This window comes from Astatotilapia calliptera, chromosome 11, assembly GCF_964374335.1.
Source record: "Astatotilapia calliptera chromosome 11, fAstCal68.1, whole genome shotgun sequence".
NCBI classification, from domain to species: Eukaryota; Metazoa; Chordata; class Actinopteri; order Cichliformes; family Cichlidae; genus Astatotilapia; species Astatotilapia calliptera.
This window is the reverse complement of record NC_137432.1, coordinates 23789825-23806665: the sequence shown is the minus strand read 5'-3', so window position 1 is coordinate 23806665 and position 16841 is coordinate 23789825. Positions and strand designations below refer to the sequence as shown.

Here is a 16841-nt window from a genome sequence, read left to right as displayed (position 1 = left end):
CTTCAAGACAAAATATCTGACATCCTTGTTTTCAGTGTGCTTTTCCCTTCTGGCTGGGTAAAGCTAACTCATTAGGTTGAAGCCAATAAGGAAGTGCATGTGCAGTCATTTACAAAGGGAGTAAAGTCCGTGAAAGGGGACAACAAGGAAGCAGGTCATGGATACGCAGATTATCCTCACAAGGAAGTGTTTCACTTATTTGTTTGAGTCTGGATTTGTTGTCGGTCAGCTATTAGATGTGATCGTAGAGGAAAACTGTTAACATTCGTCAGAGAGATGGCCGGTGAAATACAGAGACAAAACTCTCATATTTACAATTACATTGGAGGTGATCAGATTTACCTGCTCGTATTTGTTGTTTTGTTTTAAACTCTTAGACGATGTCTGAATGCCTTTCGCTCACAGGAAATGGTTATGACGGTGAGCAGCAGTCACTCAGGCGTCGGCAAGTTTCGTCTCCAGCTCCTGATCAGAGTTATCCTCACTTCAACTGGGACTCAACCCCCGAGGATGAAGATGAAGACAGCGATGGTGGACCCAAACGGGACATCAGGTGTAGTCCCCTGCCCATGCACCTGAGAAGAACTATAAGGTATGAAACTTTCTACTGAATGTTTGGTGGTGACGTTTCAGTAATTCAGTGGAAAAACGGAGAAATAAAGAGAAAGTTAATGGAGAGCCCAGATTTGAGGTCATGGACTAAATTAATGCGAGTAAATTAATGACTAGAGTTTAAAGGTCAGGGAGTCAGCAGTGTATTGCTCGTAAATGATAGCATGTTCCCAAATTTAAACGCGGTCTTAAAGAATGAGTATGTGGCCGATATGAAGCAGAACATTCATCCTCTTACAAATGAAAAACATAATCACCCTTCATCATACACTGTGACTTATCTCACTGTGTTCTGTTACAATAGTATATATTGGACTTTATAACTTCACTTGTGCTTGGGTTTTAACTTTTAGCAGTATATGATAAAAACTTAAGTCATCTAAATAACATGAGTCTTGTAATGGAGCTGGGATAATGTGGATCTGCAAAACACACACAACATAATTTCCAAGTAGATTTCTGGAAGAAAAATCATTCAACGCATAGCTTCATTTAAACCCAATCAATTTCATTAGCTAGTTGTTATAGACAGCTGGTTGTTCATGTATATTAAACTGTACGTGTCTGCCTACAGTTACATCTAGAAACCTAAGGACATGGACACAGTTTGTGTAGGTTTCATAGGTTTCTACACCCTCACAGTGATTTCAAATCAAACAATCAAGACATGATTGAAGTGCAGACTTCCAGCTTTAATCAAGTGGACTTAACAAAAGAGTTGCACTAACTGTTTAGTAATTACAGCCATTTGTATACACAGTCACAGTAATTGCACAGTTGATTGATGAGCAGTTTCATGGCCAGGTGAGTTTGATTACAAATTAAGCAGATGAATGATAGTTAGAGTTGATTTCCAGTGTTCACCTTGTATTCAGTAGTCTTTTAATTGAATATATATAATGTTCTAAGAGATGTTGATACAGGCGAAGGAGGCAATAATTAGGCTGAAAATTCAAAATAACCTTTCAGAAAAATGAAATATACTTTAGAAGTCAATAAACTGGTTCATTCCTAAAAAGAAGGATTGCATTGAGCAGCTCAGTAAAACCAAAAAGGCCTGAAAGAAAATATAGGCCAGCTTTTATTATTGTGGTTAAGAAGAAAACACCTTTATAATATCAGCTCTAGTAAAAACAACTTTTGAGGAGGTGTATCATTGTCAAAGTCCACAATCGTGAAACTTCTTCATGAGTGTAAATGCACAGGGTTTACTACAGGGTTCACACCACTGGTCACAAGGAAGAAGAAGGCGGTGGCCATCTATGGGAAAAAACTGTTTGGACAGATGAAACTGAGACGTATCAGAATGATGGGAAGAAAAAGGTTTGGAGAAGGAGAAAAACAGGTCATGTTTGGAGACAAACCACATTATCTGTCACACATGGTGGAGGAAATGTAGCATGCACAGGTATTGCTGCCAGTGGAACCAGTTCACTGGTGTTTATTTATGATGGGACCTCAGATAGAAAGTAGCAGGACCAACTGTGAAGTACAAAACTGTACTCTCTGCTCAAATTCAACAAAGTACTGCAAAACTGATCAGACTGTGTTTCACAGAACAAAAGGATAATCCTCCAAAGCAAACTGTAAAAGTACCCAAAGGTTTTCTCAAGGCAGAGAAATTGGATATCCTTCAATGGGCAAGTCAGTCACCTGATCTCAACCCAACAGATCAGCTTTTCAGATACTAAAGACAAAGTGGATTGAGAAAAACCCCTCAAACCAGCAGCAGCTGGAGGAGGCTGCAGTAAAAGCCTGGCAATCAGAATCAAAATACTTTATTGATCCCTTGGGGAAATTATGTTGGTTACAGCGCTCCAGTACAAACAATAACAAAATCAGGCAATACAAAAAGTAAGAAATAGCACAATATGTACAATATATACATATATATATATATAAGTCACTTACTAATAAATATCTGAATAAGAAAGAAGAGCAGAAGAGCAAAAAGGGTGTAGCTATTGCAGTACACAGTGTATCAGGTGGATGAGTTGTACAGGGAGATGGCAACAGGCAGGAATGATTTCATGTGTCGTTCAGTGGTGCTTTTTGGTAATCTCAGTCTTTCGCTGAACGTGCTCCTGTGGCTAGCTAGCATGGAGTGGGTGGGAGGAGTTATCCAACATTGTCTTTATCCTGGACAACATTCGCCTCTCCATCACCACCCTAAGAGAGCCCAGCTCCATCCCCACAACATTACTGGCCTTGCGGATCACCCAGGTGGGTGTAGACATGATTGAGCAGAGAGATGATGGCGTCATCAGTTCCGAGACGGGGCTGGTAAGCAAATTGAAGGGGATCCTGATGTGACTCCTCAAGGGAAGAAACACAGCATTTGGTGATGTCCAAATACACTTCACGCAGTCGTTGACTGTAAAGGATTTAAAGGAGAATTAAAAAGCGATACTTACATTTAAAATTATGATTATGCAATACGTCTCTGAAAATACGTCTCTATTTATCAAAATGGCTTTAAATTCACAAACTGTCAATGAAAACATTTTTGATACAGCCCCTAAAGCTGAAAGCCTGCACTTCAGTCACATCTTGATTGATTTAAAATCCTCTGCGGTGATGTGCAGAGGCAGAATGACAAAAACTGCTTGTTAATGTATGTATATACTGTGTAAGTGCTATCTAATTCATGTTTATTTAATAATTCTCCTATATATAGTTTATTTTAAATTACTTGGTAATTGTGAGGGAATTTTGAGTTGTTGTAATATAATTTCTTTATTATTTGTCCTTCACAGGGAAGTGCAGCAAATGCGGTCGCCCGCATTTTCCAGAGATGTGTCCTGGAGAGGGAGACAGATGCTGCGTAAACTCAGAAACAAATGCAAAGAATTTCTTTACTTTTTCTCATTGTGGAGGAAGTCAGTGCAAATGATTGGAGGTACACATGCAGTAAATTAATATAAAAGGACAATAAAGGAAGCAGCTCAGTCCCACGCGTTAAGTTTACATTTGAAACAAACCATGTTTCTTTGCCCTCACAGGGAACTTTGGAGGTGGTGTCCAGTCTTACTTCGTGTTCCTTCGCTTCTTGGTGGTTCTGAATTTTGTGTCCTTCTTTCTGATTGCTGGGTTTGTCCTCATTCCCAGTGTTGTCTTCAGATCCACCAACCACCACCAACCAACCACCAACAGCACAGATATCCTCACTGTTAGCAATAACTTGAGTGAAACAAATTGCACCGGTGCGTCCTGTTTCTTCATTTCCTCCTTTTTTCCTTGTTACTCATCTTTTATCACATTTCTTCGTAATTACAACAGGAAGCCTTCTTGCACTTTGCTGCAACAGTTTCCAGGCAACAGCCCTGCATTTGTAGGAGTAAGAGTAGAGAGAGTGGTACCCCTTCTGTTTTCCCTTCAGAAATAAAATGTGGGCTGCTCACCTGTGGATGAGCAGAATATTTATACAAAATTCCACATCTGTGACATTCAAATATATACAAAAATGAGTTTATCCCTAATATCATTTATCATCTCCAGACCTGAAATAGCTTTACAGGATGATGTATGACTTTTCCAAATCCTTTGATTATTTTAAAGCCACATAAGAAACAGATCTTATTTAGACGTTAAATAGTTTCCACTGCAGCTGCATTGAATCTCCCGGTCTCTTTCTGTGTATTTAATTTATTTACAAATATCATAAATTCTTGAGGCAACAGCATGACCTTTATGTTCAGAGGAAGCCTTTTGTTTACTGTGTTTTATTTTTTCAAATCCAGCTAAATGCAAGGTGTATGAAGTTAAGAGCACAACGGAGATCTATCAGTACCTGCTCGACTTCCTTTCGGGAACGGTGAGACGTTGAGAGACTTGCAGAATGTATATAGACCTGCACTTTAGTTTGAGGCACTTTAGACTTTCATAGAATTGTCATTCCACTTTCATTCTGCAAAAAGGTGACACCGAGAACACATATAAGGTACAGCTGGAGTAATAATGTCTTTTTGTGTGTGGTGGTTTGAAAATAGAAAGTCATGGGTGTTACTGACACTATGTTGGCATGAGTATGAAAGTAAGGCAGCACACGCAGAACCACAACACTGAAACTAAAGCAGCTAGTTTGAATGAGCTGTGACTCATTTCAGGCTTTACACCTGTGCTTTTCTGCTGCACCTTGTCAAAGTGTTTTATGTGAATGACACTGGTTCATTTATGCTTTTAGGCTTCACGTTGGAGCTGAAGCCTACAATATAGGCCTAAATAATAAATCTAGCGATATATTGTAGTGAAGAAATTGCACAATTCTCCTGCTTTTATTCTCAGCCGGCAAAATGTAATTGCATCTTGAGCTGGATATTCTTCTCTCCTTTACAGGGTTTTATGGAGTATTCATACCTGTTTTATGGCTACTACAACATCACAGAGATGCCGAACAGGGACTTCTTCTACAACATCCCTCTTGCCTACATCCTCACTGCTGTCTTCTACTTTGCCTTTTGTCTCATCTGCATGATAACACGGTCAGTCCCACGACTGTAACGGCCAGGTTCTTGCTTAGACAGCAAAATTGGGTTTGTTTTACTGAATTCCTGGGGTCTGGAGACACTATAGTTCGTGTTAAACGGATGCATTATGTAAATAAAGGCTGTGTGTTTGCATGTTTAGCTTAGAGTCCTGAGTTCAGTCAGCCTGACTTCTGTCTGTATCCTTTTCACTGGCTGTTCACACACAGGATGGGGACTGCAGCTCGAGTTGCTGTGGCAACGGGAAGCAGCACTGGAGTGAGCAGTTACAGCATGGTCGTGTTCACCGGATGGGACTATAGTTGCCTGGGAGACAGAGCTACCAAACTGAAGCAGAAAAACATCCTCTACCAGCTACAGGTCAGAAGGGATCTATCCTACTTAACAGGATGAAGTGCTGGAAAAGAGAAACGTGACCCACACGTGGCAGCTTTGCTCCACAGTTTCGTATACACGATGTGCCTTCAGGTGACCCCTCATTTCTCTTCTCTCCCTCGGCCAGGTGGATCTGGAGGAGGAGAGTCGAAAGAGACACAAGGCTGATCTGTCAACATCAAAAAAAGTGATTTTATACTCTCTGCGTGTTTTAATGACTTTTCTTTCACTTGGGTTCATTGGAGGAGCTTTCTACGGCATCTATGTGACCACACAGTTCAGCCAGGTAAACGATGTAAAAATAATGATGCCAACATGATCTTCTTGAAGCTCTGGGTGACCATCTCCCATTTCTGCTAAACAGAATAGGGCTGATGAGCAAGGGATCCTTGGCTTTATTATTCAGTATCTCCCGTCCATGGTCATCACTGCTGGAAACTTTGTGGTGCCTCTGCTGTGTGACAAGATCGCCTTAGTAGAGCAATACTCCCCCAGCACTACTATCATATTGGCTCTCTTAAGGTTTGTGAGAAAGAGATTATGTCACATGCATTTAATTTGTTTGTGTTTGTAATGCTTGAAAAAAAAAATCTGATCAGTCGCTCCAAGCCCATATCTTCTTATCACAAATACACAATGAGATATGACAAACTCCAGCAAATGTGGAAATTTTTATTGTAAATAAGAGAGTAAATGCAGAATTATAACACTATAACAACTATTGATAATAATGATGCTGCTGCACCTATTTTAAAAATTGACCAGAATATTAAACACAATAAATATTTTACTCACTTTAATCATAGTACTATAACTAGGCCCATAATTATCAAGACTGCCTAGCTTGCCAGGTTCATCCTTAACGACTGGCTCTAACAGAGCAGACAATAATGGGTCTAGTCACAAGCCATGGATCAAACAAACAGCAAAATGTTAAATGCCTGATGATAAATATGATCTAACCCACATGTTTTATTATCTGGCCACTATGGCTATAATGCTATAATGCTTTTGCCATGATTCTCCAATATAGTGTGCAATACGAAGGAAATTATGCTGCAATCACCACCTTACCTGTTCTACAATTCAATTTCAGCTCAGGTTACTTCGTGTGCCACGTCCTTCAGTTTTAAAAAAAATACTAGCTCACCCTGGCTCCCACACAACTTACATCAGCTAAAACGTTGTTCATGGGGCCCTCAAGGTAAAATAAACACAAAAAACAGCTTAAAACCTTCCCTGCTTTAAACCTGGTCATTAGTTTTATGTAACAAACTTGTAAATATGGTAGTGTATCCTTATCTATGTTGAGTTATCAAGTAAGATTAGTGTGAAATTAAAATTAGATGAATGAAAATGACCCATTTCTCTTCCACACCCAGGGCAGTGTTTCTGCGTCTGGTGAGTCTGGGCGTCCTCCTCTACACCCTGTGGAGTCAGATCACCTGCTACCCTAACGAGCTCAAAGGAAACTGTACACTGTGCGGGTACAACTACAAAGAATTCCAAGTAATTATATTACTGATCTTCATTTTCAGAGTGTAACAGCGCGGAGGGGGTCCTATATGACAGACCTTCTGTTGTTTGTGTTTAAGTTGTCTGTCATGAGAAAAAGCAGTGCTTTCAGTTTGTTGCTGGATCAAGACATTGCTGGGTAAATTAAACAGGATCCCTTGAAGGCTTCGACGTGCAAAAGAAAAACTGACAGAATAATTGAACTGGAAACTCATTTACACTCCGTTTGTATTTTAAAAAGTCATAAACAATAATGGTAAAGCATGTCAGGTTTTTCAGTAAATATTTTTTGATCTCTTGGGGAGAACAGTAGCAGCTCTGCGACTGCCTCGTTCCGCTGACGGAGGCTTGAGTAAAATACAAAACGCGCTCTTTAACAGCTGCTATAACAGCCTGTGTGTGCAGACAAAGAGGTTAACACAACAGTAACATCAGCTTTGAATATATTCAGCATGTCCACACTGAAAGACAATCTTATCTTTTCTTATTGGTAGTGCTGGGAAACACGTGTGGGGCAGGAAATGTACAAGCTCACAATGTTTGACCTCCTCATCACCGTTGCTGTTTTTCTGCTGGTTGAATTTCCACGCAGGTACTTTTTATAGCATAAAGATATGAGTCGTATTAATGCACATCATGCAAATGCGTGCTGTATATTTGAATACTGGTCAATCAGTCTTGTGTTCAGCTATGTAGTGTTTTTTTGTGTATGTGGTAGGCTTGTGGTGGATAACTGTTCCTGTAAGCCTGTTCAGTGGGTGGGGCGGCAGGAGTTTGTGGTTCCCTCCAATGTGCTTGGCCTGGTTTATGGTCAGACTGTGGTCTGGGTGGGAGCTCTTTTTTGCCCTCTGCTGCCCGCCATCAACACCTTGAAGTTTGTCATCCTGTTTTACTGCAAGAAGGTGAGGCTCTAGCTTTAACACCGCCAACACGTCACACATTGCTTGGTGATTGTGTCCCTAACCCACTATTAAATTGCCACTTTCCCCCCGCAGATAACACTCTTCCAAAACTGTCGGCCAGCGCTGAGGACGTTTCGTTCTACCACCTCCACCTTCTTTTTTCTGGTGGTGCTCCTGTTTGGATGGGGTTTGGCAACAGTTGTCTTGATTTACAGTCTTTCTGAGTGAGTGTTTCATACTTACCTGTAACAGTTGCAACACAACTGCTTTTTCTGCATCACTGTAAGAAAACTTGCTGTCTTGCTATACTTGCTATAAACTTTGCATGAAAACATTTTTCATGTTATTTAACATTGCTGAGGACAAGTGTGTCCCTCTTCCTCAAACAGGATCCGTCCCTCTTATGGTTGTGGTCCTTTCCACTCATCCAGTACCATGTGGTCAACTGTTCCAGACTCATTCAACAATCTCTCTAACGTCACACAGGAGTTTCTCTTCTTCGTCGGCTCCCAGGCGTTCTCCATCCCTCTTTTTGCATTAGCAATGTGCGTGAACTCTCAGTATGCTATTTGTGTAATGATGACCTGCATATTAAATAGTCCTTACTGTGCATTTCATGGAGTAATATTATGTCTCTCTTCTCCCTGGCAGTGTGGTGATGTGCTATGTCGTAGCTTTAGCAACTGTCTATGGGAGAAGCATTGCACTGCTAAAAGCTCAGCTTAAACTGGTAAACTGCTTTATTATTATTACTATTATTATTATTAGATAAAGTCATGTACTTAAGGAAAAAGCCAAAGAAGGAAAGTAAATACACCCTCTTTCAATTGTTCAGGACATAGTAACAAAAAAAATCATCTGGTCCTTATCAGACTCTAACATGATGTATTACACCATGTGATTACTTAACAAAAATTATGCCAAAATGCAGAAGCGCTGTGTGACAAACTAGGTACAACTAGGTACACTTCCTGATTCAGTAGCTGTTAGAACTGTATGACTTTATTAGTCTCTCACATTGTTATGAAGGAATTTTGGCCCACCACAGCTTTTCAATATGTTTAAGGTTAGGAATTTGACTGGACAATTGCAGCACCTTGACTCTTTTCTTTGTCAACCATTCAGTTATAGATTTGCTGCTGTTCTTGGGATCACTGTCCTGCTGCATGACCCAAATTCAGCCAAGCTTTAGCTGTCAGACAGATGGTCTCATAGTTGACTCTAGAATACTTTGGTATACAGAGGAGTTTAAGGTTGACTCAATCACTGCAAAGTGCTCAGGTCCAGTGGGTGCAAATAACAAGCACAAATCATTACCCCTCCAGCACCGTGCTGGACAGTTGGTTTGAAATGTTTGTGCTGATATGCTGTGCCTGGTTTTCACCAAACATGATGCTACACATTATGGTCAAGGATCGCCACTTTGGTCTAAACTGAACAAAGGACATTGTTTCAGAAGTCTTAAGGTTTGTTTAGACTTAAGCTGTGTTGCCATGATTTACAGTAAATAGGCTTTCTCCTGGCAACCTTTCCAAACGAGCCAGTCTTTTTAAACTGTACTGTCAGTTTTCTACAACTGCTTCTGCATCATGTTTCAGTATTTGTTACAAAATGAAACAGTCTAATATATAATAACTTTCTGCTTGTGTGTATTTACATTAACTTAATTTTAAAACCTGCCGAGGATTAATATCATGTGTTGATAGGTAAAATCTTGGAATTCAAAGAGGATGCATTCACAGGCACTTTACAACAACTACACACAGTCCAGTCCAAATATACAAACCTATCTGCGTTAATTACCTTACAGTTTATAATGACCCTACAGTCCCGAAATTAAATGGTGATCTTTTATATACGTCATTAGGCTTCACTTTGAAACAGTAAGTTAAATGGTTTCCTGATTCTCACATGGACTTATGAGTTTTTGGTTTACAGGAGAGCCGTGACAAACAGTTCCTGATCAAGCAGATTGAGAGCCTGAGTCGGCAAGCTCATATACCGACACATCATGCAGGAGTACAAGATTGAACACGACATATGGGCAAGGATCTACCGTCTTGAAAACAACATAATAAGACTTGTTTTTATGTTTATAATTTAATGCAGGCTAGGTTTTACCACACACGTCTGCACGAAGATAACTGTATTAAAAGTTGTGATTTTTTTTAAAGGAATACATAAAGAAGGAGAATTAAAACTTTATCGTTATTAGAGTATAACATTTCCACTATGTAAATAGATTAGTGCCTTTTCTGTCTGTCCTTCAAAGCAGATATTCTTTTCTTTACATAATAAAATAAAATGAGAAACATAACAGCCCCCTCTGCTGTCGCCATTGTGTTATTGCTTCAACATGGAGCTACTGTTTACTTCCTGTTTGGGTCTGCCTGTTCCTGTGAGGTCCTGCTACCTGTCCAACAAGAACAATTCTTCACTCAACAAGTTGGTGACAGTGCCTGGGCCCTGTTTTAGAGAGTAAAATGTTAAAAAAATATTGCTAAATTGGCGGAAATGTGATATCTATGCGTGGTGCTGAGTCCTTAAGGTAAAGTAGATGTGGAAAGTAGCAAACATCGGCTAACATTATCTCGTTAGCTCTGCCTCTTGGGAGGTCAAAGCTGCAAATATAAAGTTTGTTTTTGTATATTTATATATTTTTATTCTATTTTCCGCTTTGGGGCATTGACGCATTTCCTTCCACAACTAGCGGCTTTATTTGGGGGAACTTATTCACGTTTTCCTTCCACTTTTGCCGCTGCTAGCCGACTGCTAACCTATAGTAGTAACAGTCGCCAAGGGAACAATGAACATCCTTCCGAAGAAGAGCTGGCATGTCCGCAACAAAGACAACGTCGCTCGAGTGCGGAGGGACGAGGCCCAGGCAGCAGAGGAGGAGCGCGAGGCCAAGCGTCGCGTGGAACGCGCGGAGCAAGAGGTGACTCCGGGTGGATGACCGTGGCGTGCTGTTACTGTACATACTTTTTGCTCTGTTTCCCATGTAGTTTGAGCAGGATACCTCAAATTCAAACCAGATATGATCAGAAGCAAGGTTACTAACTTGAACAACATAAAAAAAAGTACTCATTTATAATAAAAGTATACAGTAAATGTCCTTTTTCAGTAGGGCCTACCTGAGATGCTCTTAGTCCAACCCTAGTTACAAAAAAGTTAGAATACTGTGTAAAGTGTTGCTGAAAACAGTGAGGATTTTTAAATTAAGTAAACCTAAATATACCTTGAAGCACTGATGGTACCTTTCCAGATTTGCAAGCTGCCAGTTCCATAGGCACTAATGCACACGTTGTACCTTGAGAAACAGTTTCTACTGTGCCTCAGTCCATTTTGAATAGGCTTTGGCCCAGAGAAGGCAGCGTTTTTGTATCATGTTCACATATGGCTACTTTGAAGTGTAACAGTAATTTCTGAAAGTGTTCCTGAACCCATGCAGTGACTCCATGACAGAATCCTGCCTATTTTTACTGCACTGTTGCCTGTGTTGCCAAAAATCACAGGCATTTAGTATTGATATTCAAAGTCTTTGTAACTTTACATTTAGGAGCTTTATGCTGAAATTGGTACACAACTTGTAGACACAGTTTTTGCATATCCAGTCATGTTACTGAGCGGTTGGCAGTTAACTTAGTTGCAAAATATTCCTCTAGCTGTTTCCTTTTAGTTAAGCTTACTTTTCCAGCCTTTTGTTACCACTGTCCCAACTTTTTGAGATCTGTTGCTGCCAACAAAATCATTTAAAACATTGGTTATAAACAACAATAACAGTTGTGAATAAAAATTGCAAAATGCAAATTAAGGCATTCTCTTTTTAATCTACATTTTGCACAATAAATAAAAATGTAGAATATTAAAGCTTTTTATAATGGGATGGAAATCTAAAAAATAAATATATTAAAAAGGCAGAATTATTTTGAAATCAAATGTATTACAGAAAAGTTACCCAAAAACAATAATGTCAGTACTGTACATTAAAGTAAAGGACAGGAAACGGGAGATGACATTGAAGTAGCTCAGTATCACAGGGGGTAAAATGTAGTGGGCCGTGCAGAGCCGGAATAAAATGTTATCATGCGAGAACAGATTGTTCTCTGCTACACTTATGTGTTGCATTGCAGAGATTATTAGGGTTTTACTGTATTTAAAGAAGCTTTGAGCCCATCAGTGAGGGTTTTTTTTGCCATCCACTGTCACTAAAAATATTTTTAACCATTTTATTTAACTTATTAAAGCTTAAAATAAATTTTTGTTGATCAAATAGACAAAATGTATTGGAAAACATATAGACCTTTGATACGTTAAGTAACCCAGATGTCCAGAACCCCTTAAAAGGCCCACACTGAGACAGGAAACACCCTGTTTTTATGAAACAACAGAGTGAAAGCAGACTAAATATTAGCAACCACGTATGCATTATAATAGGTAGAGTGTAAGCATCAGATACTGTCCTTGTTGACTGCTGATTAGCATTGGTTCTCTGATGTGTCAGCTAACTTTTGTGCTGACTAAATGTTCAAACGGTGTAGTGATCTTTTCTTTATTTCCCCTGCCAAAAAAGGGTGGATAGTTAATGGTAAAAATATGTAATATACTAATTAAAAAACAAACAAGTTGTTATTTTAAACATCAGTATTGGTCCAGAGTTTTGCAATCACTGCATCCCTAATAGATCTCTCACTAGTGCACGCCTATCCTCTACAATTGTAAAAAACAACACATTTACTGTTGTATGCTGTCTTTTGTTAATATTTAAAAAAAAACAACAACACCTGGAAATCAATGCTAACATTTCCTGTGTGTTACTATTCAGATTGGTGTAAATGTACTGTACGTCTCTAAATTGGCACCAGTAGAAAACTTAAGTATTTATGATTTGAGTTTAGTTTTTTATTATGAAGGTTAAATAAGCTTTGCCGTGCCCATGAATGTCCTTTAATTGTTGTTCATTGTTTACAGGCACGTACAGAGTATCTGAGAAGGAAAGCCCGAGCTGCTCTTCAGCCAACAGGAGGAAGCAGAGATGATGGTGATGAGGAACAGGGTGGAGGAAGTGGAGCTCTGGAGCATCTCAATCTTTTCCCCCTGGAGGAGTCCTCGGAGAAGAAGGGGAATGAGGAGTATCTCAGGGAAAAGAAAGAAGAAAAGGTGTCCGTGCTGCTGCTTCTGTCAGTCTTCTCTTTCATGCTTTTCTTTTGCTCTGACGTAGCAGCTGAATGATAGCAAAGCTTTTGCAAGTTTGGTACCACATCTGGGTTCAGTGTCCTGCATGGTCTGTGGTTGCAGGTCCAGTGCTGAATACCATTTACATTTTCATTTTTTCCATTAAAAACCTTTAGTAGTTAGGAGTGGATCTGCAAAATCTTGCTTTTCAGCTCAGTCACAAAAATGCTAAATGCTTTGTATGTTTTTGAAATGTTGCCAGAGAAAAGATGATTCTTATCTAATCTCATCATTAGTGGGTGTAGTTTTCTCAGATGTCATTTGAGTGGTTTGTTATCACCACACTTTAAAAAGCAATGCAATCAGTTTAAATTTTTGTCTTGTTGTCATCATACCTGCTATTCTATTCTGCAGCCCAGTGCCAGTATGTATGCATGCAGCGTAAATAGATGCAGCATGAGACGGGTGGGAAATTAATTCAGACAGACAATATAAATACAAGTTAAAGCCCGTGGATGTGATCAAGGCTTTCCAATCACAGGTCAGAAAATGCCAAAATGCTGCTGATGGCAAAGCAGAGGCACTTTAGTACCATTTACATTTATTTAATGATTTGCTGAAGTATATTAGTTTATTGTGTGTCCTGTTTTAATAGCAGAGAATATCCATAACAGTTGTTGTGTTTTAGTTAATTAAAATTTTTTGCTTCAGTAAATTCAGAACTCAACAGGAAGTTGAATTTTTGAAGTGGTGTGGTGGGAAACACCTTGGTGCATAATGAGATACGCTACACTCAGGCTACGTCCACACTAATGCGTTGTCGTTTGAAAACGCATTGTTTTCTCTCTGTTTCGGCCTCCTGTCCACACTGAGACAGCGTTTTTGCTGATGGAAAACGCAGCATTTTGAAAACGCTCTCAAAAACATTTCTGGTTTCCTTGGTAACCTTTCATGTATATACATATGTGTATATGCACTACTTCCAAACACTTTGTATAAGCACTTTCTTTCTTTCAAGAACACCTACTAATTGTATGTCACGTTGCTGTATTGAGTGTTTGGATTTCAAAAGGGATATTGTCAGCCACGATTTATCACCTAATGCTGATTTCCTGTTGCCACTAGCTGTCGCGCTGACTTTGTGTAGATGTCTCCAGACTCGCTTCCAGGACGTCAAGCTGAGGACAGAGTGGACAGTGTACATTTGAGTTATAAGAGCTTTTTGTGGCAACTAATCAAAATTTGCTGAGCTGACATGGACGCACCAGACAACACAAACTCAAAAACTTCTTAGTTTGGCATTGCCAAGGTCTTTAGATTAAAGTTCTCTAAGAGGAGTTTGATAAAGTGTACTGCCTGAAAAAAAGCATTTTACATTTAAAACACTGGACTTCCTGTTGGGTTTAGAGCATGTCTCCAAGAGGCTTTTTTTCTAAATATTGCAGGTTTAAGTCAGGCTACAGAATTTCATACATGTAAGTGAAACTTGTTATTGTTTTTTTTATATTTAGCACCAGAAACTATTTTTCCCACACCCACAGGCCAAACCTACAAAATACAAAAACTTTTACCAGTTTCGTACCTTTCAAACTTTCCTACCCCATCAACAACTTCCTGTTTTAACAATATGAAGCTAAGATAGAGACCAATCAAAAAGCAGTTCATCTGCTCTTCTAGACCTTTTCGACTTTAGCTTGGAATACGGTCGAGAGTATCAGGTCGCATTTTTTCCCACTGTTTTCCTTTATCACACAACAAGAAATAGTTTGCTTTTGACATCTTCCCACTGCTGGTTTTATGTGAGGGAGCTGCTCAAATAGCACACAGCATGCGGCACACATGATGCCTCAGACAGTTAGCTCTGCTATTTGCACTTAGGAACAAGTACTATGGAGCTCGTGGAAGGTTAAAGACAGGTTAATGTCCCGTCTGGCTACTCAGATATTTACATTCTCCTATCTGTTGGGCATTGTATAAACAAAACAAACACATGTATAAACAAAAAGTGTGCTACAGTAATGAAAAAAATAACACAAAATATTTGTTTTCTGTTGTTGCTTTCTAGGAGAAGCAGGAAAGAGCCATTGGCTTACTGGTGTCATTGGGACCCCAGCCGGGGTCTGAGGTCACGCCGTGGTATCTGAAAAGCAGCAAAGACAAAGAGGAGAGCAAAGAAAAAGAAAAGAGAAAAGGGATAAGTGAAGAGGAGAGAGAGAAGAAGGATCGTAGACTGAAGGATAGTTTGGATCCTTTGAAAGATATGAAGAAAGCTCTCGGAGAGAAAGACAGAAAGGAGCACAAGAGCAAGAAAAAGGAAAAAAGAGACAAAGGGGAAAAGAGGAGCAGCGGCGAGAGGTAAGAATACCAGTATTGATTGTCTGGAAGTTTTATCCCCCTTAGTATTTTACTGGGGCTCAAGTCAAATTAAAGCGATCTTGTGGTGAATATCAAAGCAGGTCGGTAACAAAATGTCTGTCTGGTCTCTTCCAGCTCGATAGAAAGGTTACGTGCTGAGCGTTTACAGAGGGAGGCTGAGGAAAGGAGGAGAGCCCAGGCACTTCTGGAGCAGAGGAGCGGCAAAGGAAAGGAGCCTGGGAGGGAAGTGAGCGAGAGGGAGAGGCCTTACAACAGCGCATACTTCCCAGAACTAGCCCGAAAGCGACAAAGGCGGGACCGGGAGAGCTGGAGAGATGAGATTTTAAAATCCTGAGCTCTCTTTGCTGTTTACAGACTCCAAATAAAGACGTTCACAGGACGGCGTCACTGTGAACTCACTATGATACAAACAGAAAGTCTGAGCCTTCAGCGTTGTGATCGTTTATTTTTATTTATTATTTGTTACTCGCATGAGGGGCAGAGGTCAAATTTATCTGCAGAGTTTTACCCATGAACACATCAGCAGGGCAGATGGCCCATCACAGGGGGCTTGATGCTCAGCACGCCAGCAAAGACAGCGCTGTGTGAACAGCTGTTAGCAGGACATATACAGTAACAATCTAAAGAGTCTGTTAATCTAAAAACATTTACATTAAATCGTCTTCTGCGATGGTTTGAGTTACTAGTTTTAGGCCATTTCCATACATGCATGCATCCACCTCCTGCAGGTCTTCTGAGGGAGAGACTGAGACATTCCCAAACCAGAGAAAGAGGGATATAATGATTTAATTTCTCCAGCATACTCTGGGTCAAACCCAAGGTTTGCTCTTGGTAGGACATGTCCAAAACATTTAACCTAGGAGGCATCATATTCAGATGACCGATCCACCTCAGCAGGCTCCTTTAGATGTGGAGGAGTAGCGGCTGTGCTCAGAGTACTTCCAGAATGACAGAGCTCCTCACCCTGACTCTAAAGAAGCGCTTCAGAGGAAGATTATCTCCACGGCTCGTATCTTCGACAACTCTTCTCTTCACCGATCCAAATCCCTTATAATGTATGATTATCAAATATAAACAAAAATCATAATTAATATTTTCAGTATTCTGTGACACTGCTGGTTTAAAGAAACACTGTAAATGTCAATGGCAACAATAAAAGTATTATTATTTCCAGGAAAAAGCTCTCTCTCTACTCATCTTTGAGGCGAACTGACCGTTTCTCTATTTTGTGTATGTGTTTAATGTATATCATGCATCACTCACAGAAAAAGAAAAAGCACAGGTAGAACTGTTGAAATTACTGACGACTGCTTCAGTTTCGGGGTCATGCCGCTGTGCTGACTCACACTCACAGTTTACAGGATGCTCGAATAGAGCAGAGCCATCGCTAACGTTCATAGTA

The 16841-nt window shown here is 39.9% G+C and overlaps 2 protein-coding genes across 4 annotated transcripts; both read left to right on the top strand.

Moving 5' to 3' along the window:
* The first annotated feature begins 5 nt into the window (after positions 1-5).
* Positions 6-10210, top strand: tmc4 (transmembrane channel-like 4). Its single transcript, XM_026184206.2, has 16 exons — positions 6-328; positions 406-592; positions 3369-3511; positions 3615-3815; positions 4353-4426; positions 4948-5093; positions 5306-5456; positions 5599-5757; positions 5836-5993; positions 6854-6980; positions 7481-7578; positions 7705-7888; positions 7982-8112; positions 8278-8433; positions 8540-8618; positions 9827-10210. The coding sequence occupies exons 1-16, from the start codon at positions 277-279 to the stop codon at positions 9917-9919; spliced, it is 2139 nt and encodes a 712-aa protein (XP_026039991.2). The 5' UTR covers positions 6-276; the 3' UTR covers positions 9920-10210.
* A 54-nt stretch (positions 10211-10264) lies between these two features.
* Positions 10265-16619, top strand: leng1 (leukocyte receptor cluster (LRC) member 1). 3 transcript variants are annotated; one of them, XM_026184316.2, is made up of 5 exons: positions 10265-10436; positions 10599-10826; positions 12860-13048; positions 15129-15418; positions 15554-16619. In XM_026184316.2, the coding sequence occupies exons 2-5, from the start codon at positions 10695-10697 to the stop codon at positions 15771-15773; spliced, it is 831 nt and encodes a 276-aa protein (XP_026040101.1). In that variant the 5' UTR covers positions 10265-10436; positions 10599-10694; the 3' UTR covers positions 15774-16619. The 3 variants fall into 3 exon arrangements, with proteins under 3 accessions (XP_026040101.1, XP_026040102.1, XP_026040104.1); XM_026184317.2 differs by having other exon boundaries at positions 10270-10436; positions 10654-10826; XM_026184319.2 differs by having other exon boundaries at positions 10310-10333; positions 10654-10826.
* Positions 16620-16841: the final 222 nt, after the last annotated feature.